At 38.3% G+C, this 21,121-nt stretch overlaps 1 protein-coding gene across 2 annotated transcripts in view; it reads right to left on the reverse strand.

Annotated features, from left to right (window-relative positions):
- LOC122800784 (collagen alpha-3(IV) chain-like) overlaps positions 1-21,121 on the reverse strand; it is a 1,680,215-nt gene that overhangs the window by 836,035 nt on the left and 823,059 nt on the right. For both annotated transcript variants that reach the window (XM_044070045.1, XM_044070046.1), the window contains exon 25: positions 20,262-20,450. In XM_044070045.1, the coding sequence (XP_043925980.1) occupies positions 20,262-20,450 (189 nt within the window). The remainder of the gene's footprint in view (positions 1-20,261; positions 20,451-21,121) is intronic.

Raw genomic sequence — 21,121 nt, forward strand, 5'->3', positions numbered from 1 at the left:
AAGTATACAATGAAATAGCCAAAAACCAAAACTAAACAACAACAAAAAAAAAAAAAAAACATTGAAGGGATACATATTTCATTTTATTAACAAGAAAAAAATCTTATTTTATTATTTTTGTTCATAGGGACTTTTTAGAACTGACTGACATGCCACTAAACAAAACGTTAAAAAAGTTTATTAAATACATTATTTAATAATTAATGTATTTTACTATACAGATGTTTAATGTCTGATGTTTCATACATGATTTTTTTGGACTTAAGTCATATTTAAATTGCCTTAAGTGAAATCCTTTTCTTGTTAATAAAAGGAAGATCTGTGTCCATCTTGTGTTTTTCTTCAGTTTTACAATGGTCAGGTGAAGTTGTTTTTATCCATAAAATAGCCAAATATACATCTTCCTAACACAGCACATCTTTATATTTCTCAGAAGACTGGCTAGATATACCAAATTATCTGACTTTTACATAACTCAAGTTTATTCATAATATTGTATTTAACAAAATACCCTGTCATACAAGAACTTGTCCAACCATATAATCCCTCTCATAGGTTCATAGGTTTATACTAGGCAATCAAATACTGTGATCTTTATAAGCCTAGTTGGGTAACCCAACTCAGTTTTGTCCTCAAGTACATTAGATACCTATATGGCGAGGGTATGTTAGTAATGAGCTAGCTAAGGGTTGTGTGTATGGGGTATGTTAGTTTGGGATAAGCTAAGTTATTGTCAGCCTCTGTCCATCAGAGACATGGGGGGGGGTCTCACCAGGGGTGAATTTACAATTCCCCATCCATTGATGAAGGGTTTGTTTGAAAAGGTTCAGAGATAAACTCCACTTCCGAAGATGGGGAGATCATTCCATAGAGTGGGGATACTCTGAGACACATATCAGTATCTCTAGCATGCTTTATTTAAATCACAGGCAAAGTTCAGTTGCTTGGATATAGTGTTCCAGCTGCTGTTTGTTTTGCTGATGAACAAGAGGTCCATCAGAGGTCTGACGGTAACTTATATGCCAGGCAAAGATTACCTCTCAGTAAGCTGTAGGAGACTGAGTAAAGATTTAGGGTTTTTAGGTGATCTGTATAGGACAGGGTATTCATACCTTGGATTCTCCTGTTGAGAAACCTTTGAGGGCATTCCAACTGTTGCAGGTGCCTGGTTAGATACATGTTAAAGGGGACATTGTATTAAATGCTGGGTCTGATAAGGGCTGAGTAGACTGGTATAACTTCCTTAGACCTGGATGCCATACTCTTGTTTATGAGCTGGGTGCCATAGATTGATTTTCTTACTATCCTAGCTATATGCTGATCAAAGGCAAAATTACCATCAGCATATGTTTCCAAATCCCTAACGTTTGGGTCAGCTCTAAGGAGTGGTTTATCAGTGGAGTAATAAGACTGTTAAGACCTCAGCAAAAACAACTATTGGGCATAACCACGTTACACACTCAATCATGTGACTGACTATAGCTGTACACTCAACCTGTATAGCTAAGCTATAGAGAACTCTATCTAGAGAAATCAAAACTGAGGCTAACACTAAAAATGTTATTAAAAAAACTTAAGACCTATGTAACAAACAACAAAAACAGATGTTTGCAATTAAATACCCTTATACAAAAACAAGTTAATGATCACTATAAATTCATTTTTATTACAATACACAGACAGCTGGAACTCATTTTGGCTCTTCAGTACTCAAATAAAATCCTCCAATAACCTACTTCTAAAATCAACTGACTCAGGTCACTAAGGTTTGCTAATCTGTCTTCTTTAACACATTATCACTAATACTGAGACCAGTACTATGACTTCACCAGCTATACTGCCCCCTAAATCCTTGCAATAATTTTTCAAAATATCAAAGTAAGTTATGCTCAAAGCCAAGAAGTATGCAACACTGTAATTTCCTAGTACTATGGTACATAGTCCTTGCTATTGTGTTAACCTGATATTTCTGGTACAGCAGTTTGTAATGATTGGATGTTTCACTGTGTTTTTTGATGCCTCTTATAATCTTGTTGTGTTATTTGCATATTCGCATTCACCTATCCTGGTTAACAAAGTTAATAAGTAAGTAAGTAAATATATATATATATATATATATATATATATATATATATATATATATATATATATATATATCATGGTGCAAGGATCCCATCCTGGAACACTTGTGTGTATCCTGTTATACAGATATACAGATGTGTTGATGTTAACTACACTACAGACTTTGCTTGGTAGTTCTTCCCATTTGCTTGACATAAAGAACCTCTACAATTTTATAAAATGTCCCCTCTGGAAGACAACTATTTCATAATACATTAAGTATACCAAGTAGGGCAGAAATCACAATATGACGTGGTTGGAAAAGATTTGGCAATTATTACTCACTGAAAGAAAAGCTCATAAAGCCTTTCATAATATAGGATAAAAATGTGACCTTTACTGGGAGTATCATGAAAAGTCATTCAAACAGCATCTCATGTAGTCCTGATGAAAGAAAAAAAAAACACAAAATCCACTAAAATGTGCATATTCTTTTGCATTATTAGGAAATAAAAAGTTGCATACAGCTTGTAAAGTTCAGGTATACCAAAATTATGCCTGTCCCTTGGGAAATAACTTGGTTCTTAAATGGCCAGTTGTGTTCCACCTCCTTGCACATGCATGCAAGCATGTCTGTGCAGACACACACACACACACACACACACACACACACACACACACACACACACACACACACACACACACACACACACACTCACACAAACACATGCGCACACACACACACAAACGCGCGTGCGTGCACACACACACACACACACACACACACACACACACACACACACACACACACACACACACACACACATACACACACACACGCATGCGCCCACACACTGCAGTTAGCAATGGTCATAGCCTTTTGAATGAAAGGACAGATCTAGTTGTTGAAAAAGCTGCTATATACAGTAAAACCATCATAACGAGGTTACAAAAAATGTAAATTAACAAGGGTAGGTGGAGCAAAAAATTACTAGATGGTCTACTAGCCATGTATGCCAAAAAATTTGCAAAACAATCATTGTAATCTCAATTAAATTACCACTGCAAGCATTTACCACATTAAAATGACTTTTAATGGACTACGGACCATATTACCTCAGTCTACAATAAAACTTCCATGACAAATATAGACAATGTTTGGTCATTGGCTTAGTATTAAGGTAATTGAAATGGCCAATGTCTTTCTCGAAAGGTAATGTTGTAGAGCTGTGGTGTAAACCAGGTTACTGAAGCTGCACAGCATGGTTTCCACAATTCAGAACAGTCATGTATGTGCTTTCCTGAATTCTACACTGACATCCATGATGTACTGAATTTAGCAAGCTTAAAAACTGTTATCCATTTAAATCACACAGGGATTCCACAATTCAGGACAGTCATGTATGTGCTTTCCTGAATTCTACACTGACATCCATGATGTACTGAATTTAGCAAGCTTAAAAACTGTTATCCATTTAAATCACACAGAGATTCCACAATTCAGGACATTCATGTATGTGCTTTCCTGAATTCTAGACTGACATCCATGATGTACTGAATTTAGCAAGCTTAAAAAACTGTTATCCATTTAAATCATACAGAGATTCCACAATTCAGGACATTCATGTATGTGCTTTCCTGAATTCTAGACTGACATCCATGATGTACTGAATTTAGCAAGCTTAAAAACTGTTATCCATTTAAATCACACAGAGATTCCACAATTCAGGACATTCATGTATGTGCTTTCCTGAATTCTAGACCGACATTCATAATGTACTGAATTTAGCAAGCTTAAAAAACTGTTATCCATTTAAATCACACAGAGATTCCACAATTCAGGACATTCATGTATGTGCTTTCCTGAATTCTAGACTGACATCCATGATGTACTGAATTTAGCAAGCTTAAAAAACTGTTATCCATTTAAATCATACAGAGATTCCACAATTCAGGACATTCATGTATGTGCTTTCCTGAATTCTAGACTGACATCCATGATGTACTGAATTTAGCAAGCTTAAAAAACTGTTATCCATTTAAATCACACAGAGATTCCACAATTCAGGACATTCATGTATGTGCTTTCCTGAATTCTAGACCGACATTCATAATGTACTGAATTTAGCAAGCTTAAAAAACTGTTATCCATTTAAATCACACAGACATGTTCAGCACCATTCCTCAAAGTGATATTATCTGCACATCAAGGGCCAATGACTAGACCCTTGCCTTCTGGGATGGATGGGCAACTGTCTGAAAGAATGAAAAATTCAACCAAGTTACAGTTTTTGTACTTGTAATGGTACACAGATAGACGACACAATGTTTCAAGTCCATATTCCCCCACTATACTGACTGCTGATATTATGGGAGGGTGTTTCATTGCAGAAGACAAAAAGATTGGGAAAATGCAGAAAAGATTAAAAATTTAAGGCTCTTCAGTCTTATCAGATGTTCCTCTCCTAAGACGCTATTAGCTTGAGTGTAGTCCTTAAGTCATAGAAAAGCTTTGTTATACAATTAGAGATGAGAGGTCCCTACATCTATATCTATCTCCATATTGCACTGTGATGAATGATACATAAAAGGGTTACAGAAGTACAGGATTTCAGACTCACAATCAAGGAAGTAATTAGTCAAGGCAGCACTTAGCTAGGCCAGCAATGGCATCACAACGCTGTGTAACAAAGACTAAAACATTATTTCTATACTTAAAGTATCAGCTGTTATTGCATATGGCAGTTGCCTGATATATTGCTGAAAAATGCAGTCAGTTCCAGATTCTATACCTTAAGCTTCCAGGCATGGAAAAAACTGTAGAAATGTAGAGCAAAGAGATAATGCATAGTAGCTTCTCTTTTGCATAGAAGTCAGATATGGATGGATTCAGTGAAAATCTAAATATTATGAAATTCTACAGCCAAATAATAGAACTCATAATATTAAGGTTTTGGGTATTTCTTCTAAACCAAAAAAATATTGCTAGTGGTGTTCTGCAAGGCTCTGTCCTGGATCCCCTCCTCTTTGGCATATATTTCTTTGGTAGAGAAAAACATTTTTGTTTGCTAATAATTGCAACCTGGGGGTAGTTTTCAAATCCCATTCTGATACTCAAATTCTCGAGCAGGGGCTGGACCAAACAAATGCTTCCTGTATTAATCATAGGCATATCCTCAATACCAAGAAATGTAGCATAATTTCCTTTGATAAAAATCGTATCAGTACTGCTCTTCATATAGGTAACATACATTTCACTTAAATTAGAAAGTCATCAGGGACGTGGTTATGCATGTTGATAGCAGACTCTGCTTTGTCCTCCATGTCTCTGTGGTGGTTAGAAAATCCTTTTACCTTGCACAATCCTCCATGTCTCTGTGGTGGTTAGAAAATCCTTTTACCTTGCACAGTTTACCCTTCTTGGTACCTCCTTTGAGGTCCATAGAAGTTATAGCCCCACTTTATTTATCTCTTGTTAGGCCCATCATTGAATATTGCACCCTTTGACATGTACCTCACCAAGCACCTACACCTAGCTGAGCATGTAATTATTCATTGTTCGATCACTGTTCTACCCTGGTATATACATTTAATAAATTAAAAAAATAAATACATTTAAGAAAACCACCCTGAGAGACCTCATTGATTCCTCACCAAAAAGATCTCAGTGCCCTAAACTACTCTGCCAGACTTGAAGCTCTCTCCCTCTACTCAGTGCCATATAGACTCCTGAGGGGTGATCTCTGGATAGCTATTTGTGTTATGAATGAGCTAGCACACTTTGAATTCCTTCATTTAAATAGAACAGGTGGCAAAGCGAGCAGCCATTTTAGAAACCCAAGCCTACATTATCACATAAATAACACCAGATACCTAACCCAATGCATCCCCCATCTCTGGAATAGGCTGCCCTTACCTATCAAGCAGAGCACTTCCCCAGCAAGATTTAAAACCAGTCTGGATGACTGGAAAGGTGATCACAAATGTTCACCAGGAATATGTGGAGAAAGTATACTTAATGAAGGAATCTGCTAGCATCCCACTAGCATTAGCTGATGTGCCTGAGGTTCTTGATGGTTTCATTTGGCTGTAAGCTTAGTTAGAACCTAAAATCCTATACAATAGCATCTTCTAGTATGGAGTCTTAAGCCAGGATAGTACAGTGCCAAAAGAACTGTTATGATCAAGGGCACTGATGTATGTTTCTTAAAAAATTGAAATTCTATTTTCAGGAGATAAAATCTGAGAACTGTACCTGTGATTTTTAAGTGTAATTTTTAATTTTAAGTGGATGGTGCAGTGGTACAGCAGTAGCATTTTTGCCTCACAATAAGAGGTTCTCCAGTTTGATTCTCGGCTAGACTGCCTTCTGTGCAGAGTCTGCATGTCCTCCCTACGTTCATGTGGGTTTCCTCTGGCTGCTCCGGTTTCCTCCCATGTTACAAAATTCATGCATCTGGAGTGTTTCTCCCCGGGCCTCCACTGAAAATTGGCTTTGTTCCAAGTCAGACTTTCACAGTTAACAAATGTTAAATAAATAAATAAATGTATGATCATTACCGTTTTTCATTATGATTTTTAATGTGTCTATAGATATGCAAAATTGGCATTTGTTTCTGCCATTAGGAAGCAGGCAGATTAGGGTGTATCTTTGTGTGTAGGGCTGTGACTAATAGGAAGGCAGCAGCCCCTTCATGTTTTCCACTTTCCTTGAGCAAAGGTGAGATGCGCAGGCACATCTCTTCATCTCTTGTTGACACTAAGACAAGTCTTTGCGTGTTACTCAGTGGTAGCAGTGTAGAAGTGAGTCTTTGCTGACTTAAAAAGGTTTGACCGTAGTGTTATACTAGAGGTGAGCAGGTGCTGAATTTGTAATGAGGGTTTGACTACCAGGTGTGTAGGTCTCTAGGATATTATATCTAAAGTTTAATGCAATAGTAATTACTATAGGCTTGTAATAACTTGATATCTGCCATCTTAGTCATCTCAAGTTGGGAATGTAGTTTTTTTTATGCAGTGGGACTAGAAAATTTGATTATTATTTTTGTTTACCATCAGTCTGTTATAACTATTTAAACTTACTGTGTTCTCAGTAGAGAAAATGGATGAATTTTGTATAAATGACTTAATTACACGGGGCTTTCTGATTCAATGTAGTCCATGTAAAATGTACAATAGGAATTCAGATGACTGGAAAATTAATTGCAAGAATAATCTTTCAAACCACTGTAATAAGCTATTTGAGTCTAATATACATCAAAGCCTTTATCCAAATATAAAAGTTTAGTGTGGTTACCCATTATAAGGAATGATCACCCTTGGAGTCCCAGGACATAGGTGTCCAGGCAGACCTTTGTGGTTCTTCTAGACTCTCCACAACAGGGATGTCATATAAAAGCTATCAAAGAGACTTTGCCAGCATAATCGTTCAACCTAATGAGGATGCACCAAATGACAGTAAAGAATGTTCTACTTCTAACTAGGGGCATAGTTCAGTTATGCCAAGTCCACATATTGACTCACATCTCTAAGCAACTCTGTAACAGTTACTTATAATACAACAACCCAGGTCTAAATGAAGTTCATAATCCTTTACTACTGTCACTGATACCCCTCATTTAAAGGAGCTGTTATAAGTAAGGAAAGGTCGAGGAGTAAGATAGAGGAACTGGACCTTAAAACTGAGAATGCCCGTACTGTGAAGAAAAAAATAGAGACAGGAATTAGGGGAGGGCTTTACTAGTATGGCTAATCAGTTTTGGCAATCAAAGCCTTGCCTTTGCTGCTGCACCTACACAATTAATTCATAGGTTCATAGGTAGGTACTAGGCTACTGGCTATAGGGCCTATATAAGCGTAGCCAAAAAGGTACCCTGGCTTTCGCCACTCAAGAAAATTATTTTCCTGTGCCCCTGTCAAACAGAGCCACAGAGGTGATCCCCAGGGTGAATTTCCTATTTCCCATCCAGACATCAAGATTTTTCTTGAAGAGTGCTAATGAGGAGCTTTGTTTGATATATATAGGTAGTTTGTTCCAGAGTATGGGAAGTCTCTGGGACAGAACTCAATCCCTCCAGCATGTTCTGTTTATTGTGGTGACAAGGTTTAGGTCCCTATAGCATGTAGTTCAGAGGGATTGGGATTTCATTAAGTGGAGCCTGTCCAACAGCTCTGAGTTTGACATAGCTTTGTATGTTAGGCAGAGATCGCCTCTGAGTAGGCAATATGCGACGGAGTAAAGCTGGAGTTTTTTGGGATGGTCTGCATAGGGCATCTGTTTGAGGCTGGTAATCCTCTTTGTGAGGTATTCCTGCGGCCTTTCTAGTTGTTGTAGATGTCTTGTGAGGTGGATACCAAAAGGGGCGTTGTACTCTACAATGGGTCTAATGAGTGACGAGTAGAGGGGAACAATGACCTCTTTTTTCCTGGATGAGAAACCTTTTGTGATGAGGTGTGCCACGTAGAAGGATTTCCTGACTACTGTGGTGATGTGATTATCAAAGGGGAGACTACTGTCCACCTGTGTCCCAAGGTCTCTTATCACACTTTCGGTGTTAAGTAGACTACCACCTATGTGGTAGCTCATAGGTACAGAGTTTTTAACCACAGGGGATGGCAATGCACTTTTTGGCATTGACCTTGAGGCCATGGTTTGACACCAGGCATCTGTCTCAGTGTGGCCCTAGGATATCCACATCATCAGGAGTTTTGATTATGGCTCCTAGTTTGCAATCATCCATGAACTTCATTAGCCAAAGACCTTCTGTGTTAGCCTGTACTTCAGAAAAGTAGATACCAAACAGGAGAGGACCCAGGATTGAACCCTGTGGTACTCCACTTATCACTGGTCTGAAGTCAGATTTGGAGTCTGCTACTTTGCACAAAGCACAAAATCAGAGTGTTGGCTCCAATAAAGGCTATCCCTCCTACTGTTCCCCTCTTCAGAAGAACAAATAGATCCAAAAGCACCTCCACAAGTAAACGCACATTGTAATGCTCAAAAAAGCCAATTTATTACACAAAGACACAACATAGAATAAAAGTAATACATAAATAATTTGGATTAAGAGCTTTCATCTCCCCTCAGGAGACTTCATCAGAATCAACCTCTAAAAATCTTTACCCATTTTAAATAGTCCTCAGACATATTTCATTGGTCATCCAATTAAGTACATAAAATGTTAACTGTTAAAGTGCATTGTGCATAAATATAAATATAAATATAAACAGTACTTTCCATTCACTGTAAAAACTGCAACAATTCATTTTCTAGTTGTAAAGAACATTTGATACTGGACAATATGTATAACAAAATAAAACATAAATTAATCACATAATAAAAATTATTATTTACTAAGAATACTTAGTAATAAGGGTGCAAAATGTATTACACAAACTGATGAAAGCACAAAAACTTCAACACCTAGTATGACAATAGCAGCTAATTACTTCATAAAAAACTGCCTAAATATAAAAAAACTGCTAAAATATATAAAATATATATAACTAACATCCAGTATTTATTACTTTTTAATATGTTAATATTATATATTTATTGAATATTAGTCATAAAATACATTTATATATATTTTATATATATATATATATATATATATATATATATATATATATATATATATTATACATTTTAGCAGTTTTTTTATTCTTAAGTATGAAATTATCATTGTATTCACAAGTGATAATCACGCAGGCAAAATCAACAAGGATAGCTTTACAGATGTAGTTAAGATATCTATTCTCCCTAAGTGGTTCCACTGGTTTCCAACTAATTAATTGTGAAATAGTTCCTGTGCCACGCTTTGCCAGTCCACTACTAGATCATGCACCGAGGAAAGGTGGAAAATCTTGTTAAGATTTTATTTATGAATTGATTGATATGTTTGCCTCTTCTGGTAGACCTCCTACTAGAAGAAGAAAGCATCCCCTTGCTGGTCATATAAGGTGTCTCATCACTGGGTAAGGAAGAAGAAACTATGAGTAAATTTAAAAACGCTCTTACTACCATCAATAAGGCAAGTAATAACCAGGCTAAAAAAGATTGTTTAGCAAGTTGATGAGATGTGCTAAGAGCAACTATGAGTTCAAACTGGCAAATGTGTTATTACATGGCAGTGGTCCATTTAGATGTGAATAAATTGGCATGCAAAACCTGAAGGATATACTTGAAGACATGCCGGAACCTACATGAATTTCATAAATGCAGGTAAGAATCTGGTATTGAATGGAATTCTTCCTTCTCCCGGAATGATTCCAAGGTACAAATAAAAAATAGTTGACTAAACAAGTTTGTGCCATTCCAAATGGAATCCAGTATGTGTCAATATAGAATGAGATGCTTGCCAATCTATGCATTGGAATGGTTTGTGCTTCTTGTTCCAAGTCTTCCTCATACTGGTAAAAGTCTTTGCAGTGCCCACAGTGCCTTTATTAGACAGACCAGCTGATGGACATCCTAACATAGCAAATATAGCAAATCCATAACAGGATCACATTACGGCAGCTCTGCTCAATGCCAGAAGTCTCAACAGCAAAATGCATGACCTTGAGGCTCACCCACACTTGGAACACATCTGTGTCTGTGTACACTGAAAAGTGGTTTAAGTGTTCAGAAAACACTTCCTCCATAACTGGATTTTGCAGCTACCATGCTTTTAGACTTGATGGTTACTGTGGTGGCATCTCCATATTTTCTATTGGTCATCTCACCCCTAGGCAGATCTCACAAACAGAACTCCTTGAGCTCCAAGTCACACTAAACAAAACCAACAATCAGTTTGTAACCTGTTACAGAACACTCTGTGTCCCATTTCTGCCTGCTGGTACAGAAATGAATTCAATAATGTTTTTACGGTCAGTCTCACAAGACTACAGAACAGAAGTGCTTCTGTTTCTGTCTGTAGTATATGTTATAGAAAGACACTTGCTAGGTTTATAAAAAATTTGAATGTAGAAAGATTAGTCATGAAGCAGGACTTTTTTTTTTGTTAAGGGGCGCCAGATTAGGGAAAGCACTGAATGCTAGGTGAGCCAGCTACAACTCTGGTTTAGCCACTGGCTTCTTCCCTGACGTTTGGTAAAAAGCAGTTGCAATGTCACTCCACGGGTGTATATCAAAAGATCGAATGCTGAAAAGTTTGAACACCAAAACCTCGCACTTGAAAGTTCAAAGATTGAAAATATCGAAGCCGCGGAACATCAAATTCTTTCCCAGGGAAAGAATGTGGTGGGCCATTTCCTTGGCTTTGCTATTTCCTCCACTGTGGTGCGATCTCGGAGTTGGTATATTTAAGAAGGGGGGGTGTGAAGCCCCCCCACATTAGAAATAGTTTACAGTGTTCGTGTGTTTCGCGTTTTTTACTGGAACAGCAATTTTTTTTCCCGGGGAAAAAATTGCTGTTCTCAGTCTTCAAGGTTTTCAGCTTTCATGGTTTTGGGTTCGATGTTATAACATTTGAAGTCTTGATACTTCGATGTTATGATATAGACCCCACTCCACTAGTGTGGCCCCACCATTAGAGTATATTATAACTGACCTGACTATGACATTAAAAATTTCATCAGGCTAAACCTGCAGCAGTTTGACTTTATTAAGGATAGATCCAGTTTAATGACTCTTGTTGACTTCTTTGAGAGTTACACAAACTGTTGACAGTGACCATGCTGTACATATGGCATACCTCAGCTTGGCCAAGGCATTTGACACTATACCTCATGTCAACAAAGTAAGTTAAATGCATTACAAACAGATCCCTATGTGGTAAAATAGGATAGCAAGCTGGCTAAGAGCCAGAATCTATAGAGTGCAGATAGCAACTGCCTCATCAAAGAGTGTGAAGGTAACTAGTGGTATTCCACTGGACTCCAAGGTGAGAACCCTTTTGTTTGACATTTACTTTTCCAACCTCCACCTCACAAACCAGGACCTCTGGTTAACCAAGTCTGCAGACAACTGCAAACTGGGAATCATTGTCAAGTCACCATCTGACAACCAAGTCCTGCAACATTGTACACACCTTATGTGCAAATAGTGGGCTTACATTATAGTGGGTTTACATTAAATGCTATAAAGTGCAATATAACGACATTTGGTGAACCATTCCTCCTCCAGCATATGACACAGACAATGCCCCACTTAAAAATGAGAATGTTGTTAGAGATCTTGTAATCTGGGTTCATAACTTCCTCTCCTTTGATCATCATGTAATGCAAGTAGTCAGGAGTTCCTTCTACTCACTTCAGCTAATCACCAAGGGTATATCTTCAAAATCTGGACAGGTAATTGTCCCATTATATTAAGTGCTGATTAGGCCATTTAGTGAATTTAATGCCCCCTTTGGGATATCCCTCACTAGAGATATCAAACAACTAGAAAGACCACTGTTTCAGAAGATCACTGGCTTAAAAACAATAAGCTACCAGAAAAGACTATAAGCACCATCCCTTTATTCAGTGTCTTATAGACTAAGAGAGGTCTATGCCTTGCCTTCTGAGTTATTAGGGACTCATTGATCCAGGATTTCATGTTTTACCACAAAACTGAGTAGTTCCACAAATACCAGAACAAGGAATCTAATTCTTCACCAACAGCTAAATAAAACATGACAGAGAGACAGGTTCATTACTCAGTGTCTCCCCTACCACTGGAATAGACTCTTTTGATGGGAAATGGACAGTTGGATAGTATTCACAAATTCATTTTCAGGTTTTACTGGCCTGGTCCTCCTCGAGAGAGAGGAGTTTAGTATGATGATGGGTAGAGCAAGGCACAAATGGTTGTAAGTCTCATTTGCCTTGTAATGCCTATGAGCCTTTGATCCTATGAACAGAACAGTGAAGCAAATTGCCTGTTCTACTGACCTTATATAAATATAGACAGAGAGAAAGGTATATATATATATATATATATATATGTATATATATATATATATATATATATATATATATATATATATATATATATATATATATGTGTGTGTGTGTGTGTGTGTGTGTGGGATGTCATTTTCATTCGTTCCTCAACTGATGGGTTTCTGATCTGACTTCAGATCCAGTTAGGCCACTTCACTGGATTCACTGATCCAGCTCTCAAACTCCTTCCTTACCCATAATGCCCTAACAACCTAAGATACATTAGATCTCTTCTGCCACCATATCTCTCAGATGTGGAACTCCTCTCGAGCCTTAGAGTAAATCTTTTTGATATTTTACAGTTGTAAGTTTGTTCTTGTTATACTAAATTTTTTATATATATATATATATATATATATATATATATATATATATATATATATCTTTCACTCTTTCTTCATTGTTTCCATATGTTTTTGAGTTCTGTCCATCAGGCTATACTCTTTTCCTACCTATTTACTGTTAGGTACTATTTAAGTGCCATCATTGGTACTTTCTCTTTCTTTTATCTTAAATCTTCTCTTTCTACCATTTAGAGGATATTTGTAGTTGTGATTGCTGACAGTTTTACTATAAAAAATCTCAATTGCTATATTTTATGTCCTATATTATCTCCTTCCAATGGCTGAAAAGCCTACCAGATTTAAAAAATGCATTTCCTGTAGGCATACAATTTCCAATTCCGATGACTATAGGAAATGTATGTACTGTCTGGGTGTGGCCCATTTAGACACAGACTGTTCTGTTTGTGCCAAGTTTAATTCCAGGGCCCTTAGCAACAGGAAAAAGCTGTCCCTAAAAGGTCTTCTTCCCTCTTCCTCTCTAGCAAATGGGGCTCAAACCACCTCAAAAAGGTCTGAAGAGAGGAAGACTGATTCTATCCTGCAAGGATAAGGACCCTAACAAAAGGTCACCAGACTGTTCTACTATATCAGCTCTGTTTTTTGTGCCACCTACCAAGATATCTAAAAACTTTATCAAAGCTAAGGTTACTTTGGTCCGATCACCTAGGTTTTCATCAGAGCTGATCTCCCCTTGATTCCACTCTCCTTTTCTTCAAGAAACACCTAGGGACATTCCAGGCTACCATCAACCAGCTCCTCCCTTAGGTCCTCCAGGGGCTTGTCTGAAGCAGAGATGAATAGGATACTGATGAAGTGCCACAGAGCTCAGATCCAGATGAAAGTAGTCTCAGCTCCATCTCCTACTGGACCCATGAGCCTGCCATCCCCTGAACCGATAATATCTTCTCCAATCCATCCCATGGTTTTGGAGCCCTTGGATCCAAGAACCCTAAGGATGTCATCAATGAATCTGAAGACAGATGATTCTTCAACTCCGACAGTGTCCCTGAGTCACCAGGCTCTGATGCTGTCAGAGTGGGAGGACTCTCAGAGTCAAAGTGTTGCACTGGCTCTGGGGGGGGGGGGTTGGAGTCAACTCTGAAGTTATTGGAGCTATCTTTGTCCCTAGGGCCTTTGGTGTCTGACAGCTTAGGTTTGACTCCTTCTTCAAGGTGGGATTCTGAGGGAGTTTAGGGCTCATTGGCACAGAGGACTTCAGCTCCAGTGTTGTGGACTTCTGTTTTTCCTAGACTCCCCTTTGAGGTAGTGGAGAGGGCTTTCTCCCTGCCTAGAGATAGGACATCTTTGTCCTCTTGGATCCTACTTTTCTTCCACCATTATGTTTGAATTCTGAGCCTCTCACATCTATTCCACAGGAACAGCCTACCTGACTAAGCCTCCAGTCAGTCCCTAGGGACTCCCCTGCCACTTCTGATACCTAATCAGACCATCCCACTGATGAAGTCCCTAGGAATAGGACACGTAAGAGGAGACACCTGGATTCCCCTCAGGAATTTGTTACAGAAGACACTGATTTTGCTGAAGAGGAAGGGTGTGCTACCTCTCCATGTGAGAATATCTCCTTTGGAGAAATACTGGAAATTTTGAAGCAAAAAAGAGGACAGTCTTCTGATCCCCCCACACCAGAGGAGACATTGTTTCTGGAAGCCTTCATGTCTGGCTCAGTTACATCTTGGGTGACCCCTCTGGCTGATGAGCTAATATATCTGATCTCACACTGTGCATGGATGGAAATGGACACTGTAGACCCAATTCCCAAATTATCTGATACATTTTTAGCCCTCCCCTGAAAGACAAGGCACACTGGAGTAAACAGGTCCCAGTAGATGCTATGGTTGTAGCAGCAGCCACCAAAAAAGAGCTTGCAGAGCACAGCATATCTGTACATCCCCCTAACAGGGAGTCTATGGCCATGGACAGATTTGGGAAGTGTGTCTACACCTCAGTGACCTTTGTCCTGAGGTTATCAAATTACTTGGCATATTTTACCAGAATGGAAAGAGAGCTGATAAAAGATCTTTCCAAATTCCTTTCTGGGTCCATGCCCATGGAGGTCCAGAATAAGGTTTCTTTATAACTAGCCACCCTTCAGTTCATATCTAATACATACATGAGGTTGATTTCCCATGTTGCAAAAGGCCTGTCAAGAGTGGTGAGTTTGGATATCGCCATCAGAAGACATGTCTGGATGCTCTTGTGTGACTTTGCGGAGCTCTTAAGTCATCATTCAACAGTGCCCCATTTGATGGATCTTCTTTGTTCAGCCCAAAAGTGAAGAAAATGTTCTCCAGAAGTGAGCAGGAAGGAAAGACCTTGTTTGCCATTGTAATCCATTTCACTACTCATCAGAGACCCTTTTCACAAAATCAGTGGGGAGGTTGAAAAATGTGGTTTCATAAATCCCAAGGTCCCTTCCAAGACTCAGAGAAGTTGGCTCTCCCAGAGGCAAAGGGGACATCTCTCATGGCAAAGGTGGCCCAAAATACCAAGGTTTCAAGTATTCCTTCTCAGATAAACCCTATCAGTGGTCCTGAAAGGTTGCCCATCTGTTTTTCTCTGGAGGCAGTAGGGGTGGTGTGCTTATCTCTGCACCTAGAAGCATGGGCATCCATCACAACAGATTCCTGGGAGCAGAGGAACATATCCAGAGGTTATTTCATACCATGTTCCCAAAATCCCCCCATATAAATGAGGAAAATCCCTGATGTTCCACCCAGTAAGAAGGACCCAGCAGCTCTGGAAGTAAGAAAGCTGCTAGAAAGAGGGGTCATACAAAAAGTACCCAGACCAGCTAGGAACTGGAATTTATTTTTATTTATTCAAGGTTCTTTTAGTGTCAAAGAAGATAGGATACTTGAGACCCATTCTTGTCCTCAGCAAACTAAATCAATATGTAAGGTATTCAGAGTTCTGGATAGTCACAGTTCAGTCCATTCTACTACTGTTAGAAAAGGATGATTGGATGTGACTGATATATCTCCAGGATTCATACTATCACATCAAATGAACAGGGGCTCTAGAAGATATCTGTGCTTCTGGTTGGAAGACAGTCATTACCAATTCATTACCAATTCAAAGCACTGCCCTTTGATCTCACCACAGTCCCAAAGGTGTTTACCAAATGCATGACACTGGAAGAAGTTCACCTAAGGCTGCTGAGATACTGTATCTAGATGACTGGCTCCTGACTGCTCTGACCAGTCATCTCCTTCTTCAAGCAAGGGACTACTTGCTCCAGTTGTGCCTCCACCTGGGCATCTCAGTCAGCTACATAAATCGCATCTCATTCCTACACAGACCTTGGAGTTCTTAGGTGTTCATTTAGACACAATCAATCAGATAGTGTAGCTACCTCCAACAAGAGTACAAACCCTCAAATCTCAGGTAAAGGAAGTGATCTAGCATTTGTTTCCACCAGCATGACTGCTTTTGCAGGGCTTAACGTTAATGGCAGCAGAAATAATAACTCTTGTTTCTTTGGCCAGATATCATATGCAAATTGAGAATTCTACAGTGGACCTATCAGTTCAGTGGTCTATTCTTCAATAGCCGTTATGCACCCCAGTCAGGATTACACAAATTTGCAAGGAACCTTCTGTGTTGGATCCACTGTAATGACATTTCTCTGGGTCACTCTTTTGTTTTACCTCTCCCAGTGGGCTTTGTTGGGAAGGACAGTCCAAGGCATGTGGTCCCCTCAAGAGGCCAACTCACATATCAATGTCCTGGAGCTGACAGCTGTCCTTCTAGCATTGCAAACCTTGCAAGATGCTCTCCCCTTTGGGCAATTACAATTCAATCAGACAATATGTCGGTGGTCTGGTACATCAACAAACTGATTGGGGGGGGGGGGGCCAGGTCATATCCTCTTTGTCATGAAGCAGTTAGAGTGTAGCAATGGGTTAGCTCTTCTGGACATTTTCTCATTGCAATACATATATCAGTGAAATCTAATGTGCTTGTAGACAGACTACGCAGTTCTATTCTGATGACTTATGAGTGGTCTGTCAATGTCAAAGTGTCAGAAATAATTTTCCGTTGATGGTGCCAGCCATGTTGCAATCTCTTTGCTTCCCCCCTCAACAACAAGTGCAACAGGTTCTTGTCCTGAACCCTCCTCTGGGGGGAATCGCCGTGTTACCGAGAGACATTATAGCCCACATTTGCCCCCCCCCCAGTCTCCTCTATACTTATCCCCTGTCACCTCTACTCCCCAAGTTTCTGCAGAAAGCCTACCGGTTAAAGAGCTCAGTAATCCTCATTGTTTTGGCTGCATCAAATCTGATTTCCCTTTCTGTGGCCTCAACTTCTGTAACCACCCTGGATACTGGACCCCAGTCCAGATCTCTTATCTCATCCTATGGGGGTAGTTATTAGGATATATCAGGCCTCAAGCTGACAGCATGGGTTCTTCAATTCCAATATTGGCTTGACAGCCCAGACTTTCTTCCCTGGTCTGATATTTATTTATTTTATTTTGACATTTGTTAACCAGGTATGTCCGACTGAGCCTGAGCCCATTTTCAGCGGAGGCCTGGGGAGAATAGCTCCAAGAACAGAATACAGCTCAGTGTTTAGAAAAGTAGAAAGTAGCAAGTATATAATGTAAATTATGTCTAATACATAAGTAGCTGTATACACAAGTTAAAAGTATAGTGCAGTAGTGGTATATACAGAAGTTTCTTCAACTATCAATAATTCTAATACAGAAAGTAGCTGTGTACATATTCTAGACTATACTTATACATATACAATATAAAAATTCTAGTAGAGTAATAGTAATACACTGTTAAAGATTCAAAAATGCAATAAGAGGTACATTTGAAGGTAATGGAATAGGTCTGTGCAGTAAAGAATGGCAGTTACCTTAGACTTAGTTCAGTGACTGGAGCAGGTAAGGTAGAGATGAGCAGTTTGGGGATAGAAATGAGAGCACAGGGGTAGGAGGAGAAGAAGTATGAGTGATAGAATAGAGATAGTTATGAAGGAATTTGGCAGGGCATATCCTTTTATCATCTCAAAAGGTTTCCACTAAGAGGGTTTACAGAAATAAATGGAAAAGACTTTCTACTTGGATCCTCCAAAGAGATTTGGATCCATTTTCCATCTCATCTTCCGCAGTCCTAGATATTTTAGCATCCCTCTTCCAAGAGAGGGCTAAGTTTTTTATTATCAAAGTCCACCTACCCTCTAGATCTAATTTTCTTTCCAGTGAAAACCACAATTCTTTGTCTTCTTCTACTTCTGCAAGACCTTTTCTGGAAGGTAACTGTTTACTTAGGCCCCCAGTCAAAGACCTTTCTCCTCGATGGGATTTGTTTATTTACTTCTAAGTTTGACTCAATGTTTATTTGAACCTTCCATCAAATAAGATCTTTAATTTTTGTCCTCGAAGACCCGTTTCCTAGTTGCCATTACATCAGCTAGACGAGTATCTGAACTCTAGGCCCTTTCTTCCAAGCCTCCATTCCTGGGCTTTCATACAGACAAGGTGTCTTTATGTATTAACCCATCCTTTTTACCCAAGGTGGCATCTCAGACTAACCAGTTTTCTTCCCCAAATTTTCCAATAAAGGTGAATATATGCTGCATCTCTTGGATGTATATTGGCAACTTTGATTTTATCTTCATTGAAACAAAGATTTCAGAAAATATGACCAGTTGTTTGCCTCCTTTTCTCTGATGTCTGTGGTGACCTCTTCAGCCTTTAATCTATCCATGCAGCTTCCACTGGGTCCAATGCTCATTACAAGTTGGATCTGATTTGTAGGAACAGAGCTGCCTTTGGCTCTGCAGTACTCTGGAATATCCTTTCATGAGGACCACCCAAGGTACATCTATCCCATCAGATGAAGAATGATTGAAAATGACATCAGATACAAAAGTTACACACTCACCATAACCATGGATCTGTGTTGTCCATTTTCATTCTTCCTCAACTTCCCACCCTCCTAACCTCCTTGCCTTTCTTCCTAGAGGATACCTAAGGGATTTTTCTTGGGAACTCATTGTTCTTTGTTTGATCTCCAGTTTTATCTCTGCTGTTTCTTCTCAATTTATTCTGTATAGAACAAACTATTGTTTTGGGGGCAGCAAACTCAGTCTGGAGGGTGTTAGGCTGGTGGGACTTTATGGATAAGTAAGGAACTTGAGAGTTAGATCCATAAATCTAGTGAAGCAACAGAGCCGGATCCGAGGTTCAGAAGATCAGAACTATCAGTTGAGGAAGAATGAAAATGAATAACACAGATCCATCATTATGGTATTATGGAAAGTATATATATATATATATATATATATATATATATATATATATATATATATATATATATATATATATATATATATATATATATATATATATAAATATATATGTATATATGTGTGTGTGTGTGTGTGTGTGTGTGTATGTGTATGTGTGTGTGTTTGTCGCAGAGTACTTAAGAATTGTTCGGAAGTAAAATATATGTTAGTGTTTGCAGGAAATTTGGAATCCTTAAATATGTTTATTTTATTTGTAACATGATTTGTCAACCTTTAAGATATAGACTATTTTAGTAGTAAAATAAATTGAATTAATAAATTCATCTAACCATATGGCAAATGATCATATTTCTGCATTACTACCACACATATGCTACAGTGAAAACTAGAGAGGAAAGGAGAAATGGAATCATATCAGTTAAACATATATTGCAGAAGGCTCAGTAAGTGTTCAAACACAGTCTTGAGAGCCAGGACAATATAATGTTTCTTCTAATCATGGTCTATGAAGTTTGAATAGCTTCTCTCATTGTGTTTATTGCATTTTCTATGGAAACAATGCATTCAACAGCAATATCTACACTAAAAAGACATTTACTGATTAAAAACATACTTCATTTAAAAGATAAAACATATACTTACTGAATCTCCTTTGAATCCTTTTTTTCCTTTTGCACCAGGAGTTCCAGGTGTGCCATCTCTACCTTTGGAGCCAATATCACCAGGGAAACCCATGAAGCCATGGTCCCCCTTTTCTCCTTTAATTCTCATGCTCATTGAGTAACCTTTGTGGCCTTTCTCACCTTTGTCACCTGGAATACCTAACACACCCTACAAAATTTAACATATCAGTTATAATAAAATAGTTTAAAACAACATTTTTTTTTACATGTTGCAGAATAATTTAAGGGAATTGCCCAAATGAAAGTAAAATTAAGACTTTAACATACACACATAAGCATACAAAAATGCTTATAAACATTAACTGAGAGCTCCGAAGTATCTCATCTCAGTAATCAATCAAAGGAATGCACTAGTAATCAATCAAAGAAATGCACTAGTAATCAATCAAAGGAATGCACTAGTAATCAATCAAAGAAATGCACAAGTAATCAATCAAAGGAATGCACTAGTAATCAATCAAAGAAATGCACTAGTAATCAAGCAAAGGAATGCACTAGTAATCAATCAAAGAAATGCACTAGTAATCAAGAAAAGGAATGCACTAGTAATCAAGCAAAGGAATGCACTAGTAATCAATCAAATAAATGCACTAGTAATCAAGCAAAGGAATGCACTAGTAATCAATCAAAGAAATGCACTAGTAATCAATCAAAGACATGCACTAGTAATCAATCAAAGAAATGTACTAGTAATCAATCAAAGAAATGCACTAGTAATCAATCAAAGGAATGCACTAGTAATCAATCAAAGAAATGCACTAGTAATCAATCAAAGAAATGCACTAGTAATCAAGCAAAGGAATGCACTAGTAATCAATC

The sequence above is a fragment of the Protopterus annectens genome, chromosome 4.part1 (genome assembly GCF_019279795.1).
Source record: "Protopterus annectens isolate FY-2018-M chromosome 4.part1, PAN1.0, whole genome shotgun sequence".
Taxonomy (NCBI): domain Eukaryota; kingdom Metazoa; phylum Chordata; order Ceratodontiformes; family Protopteridae; genus Protopterus; species Protopterus annectens.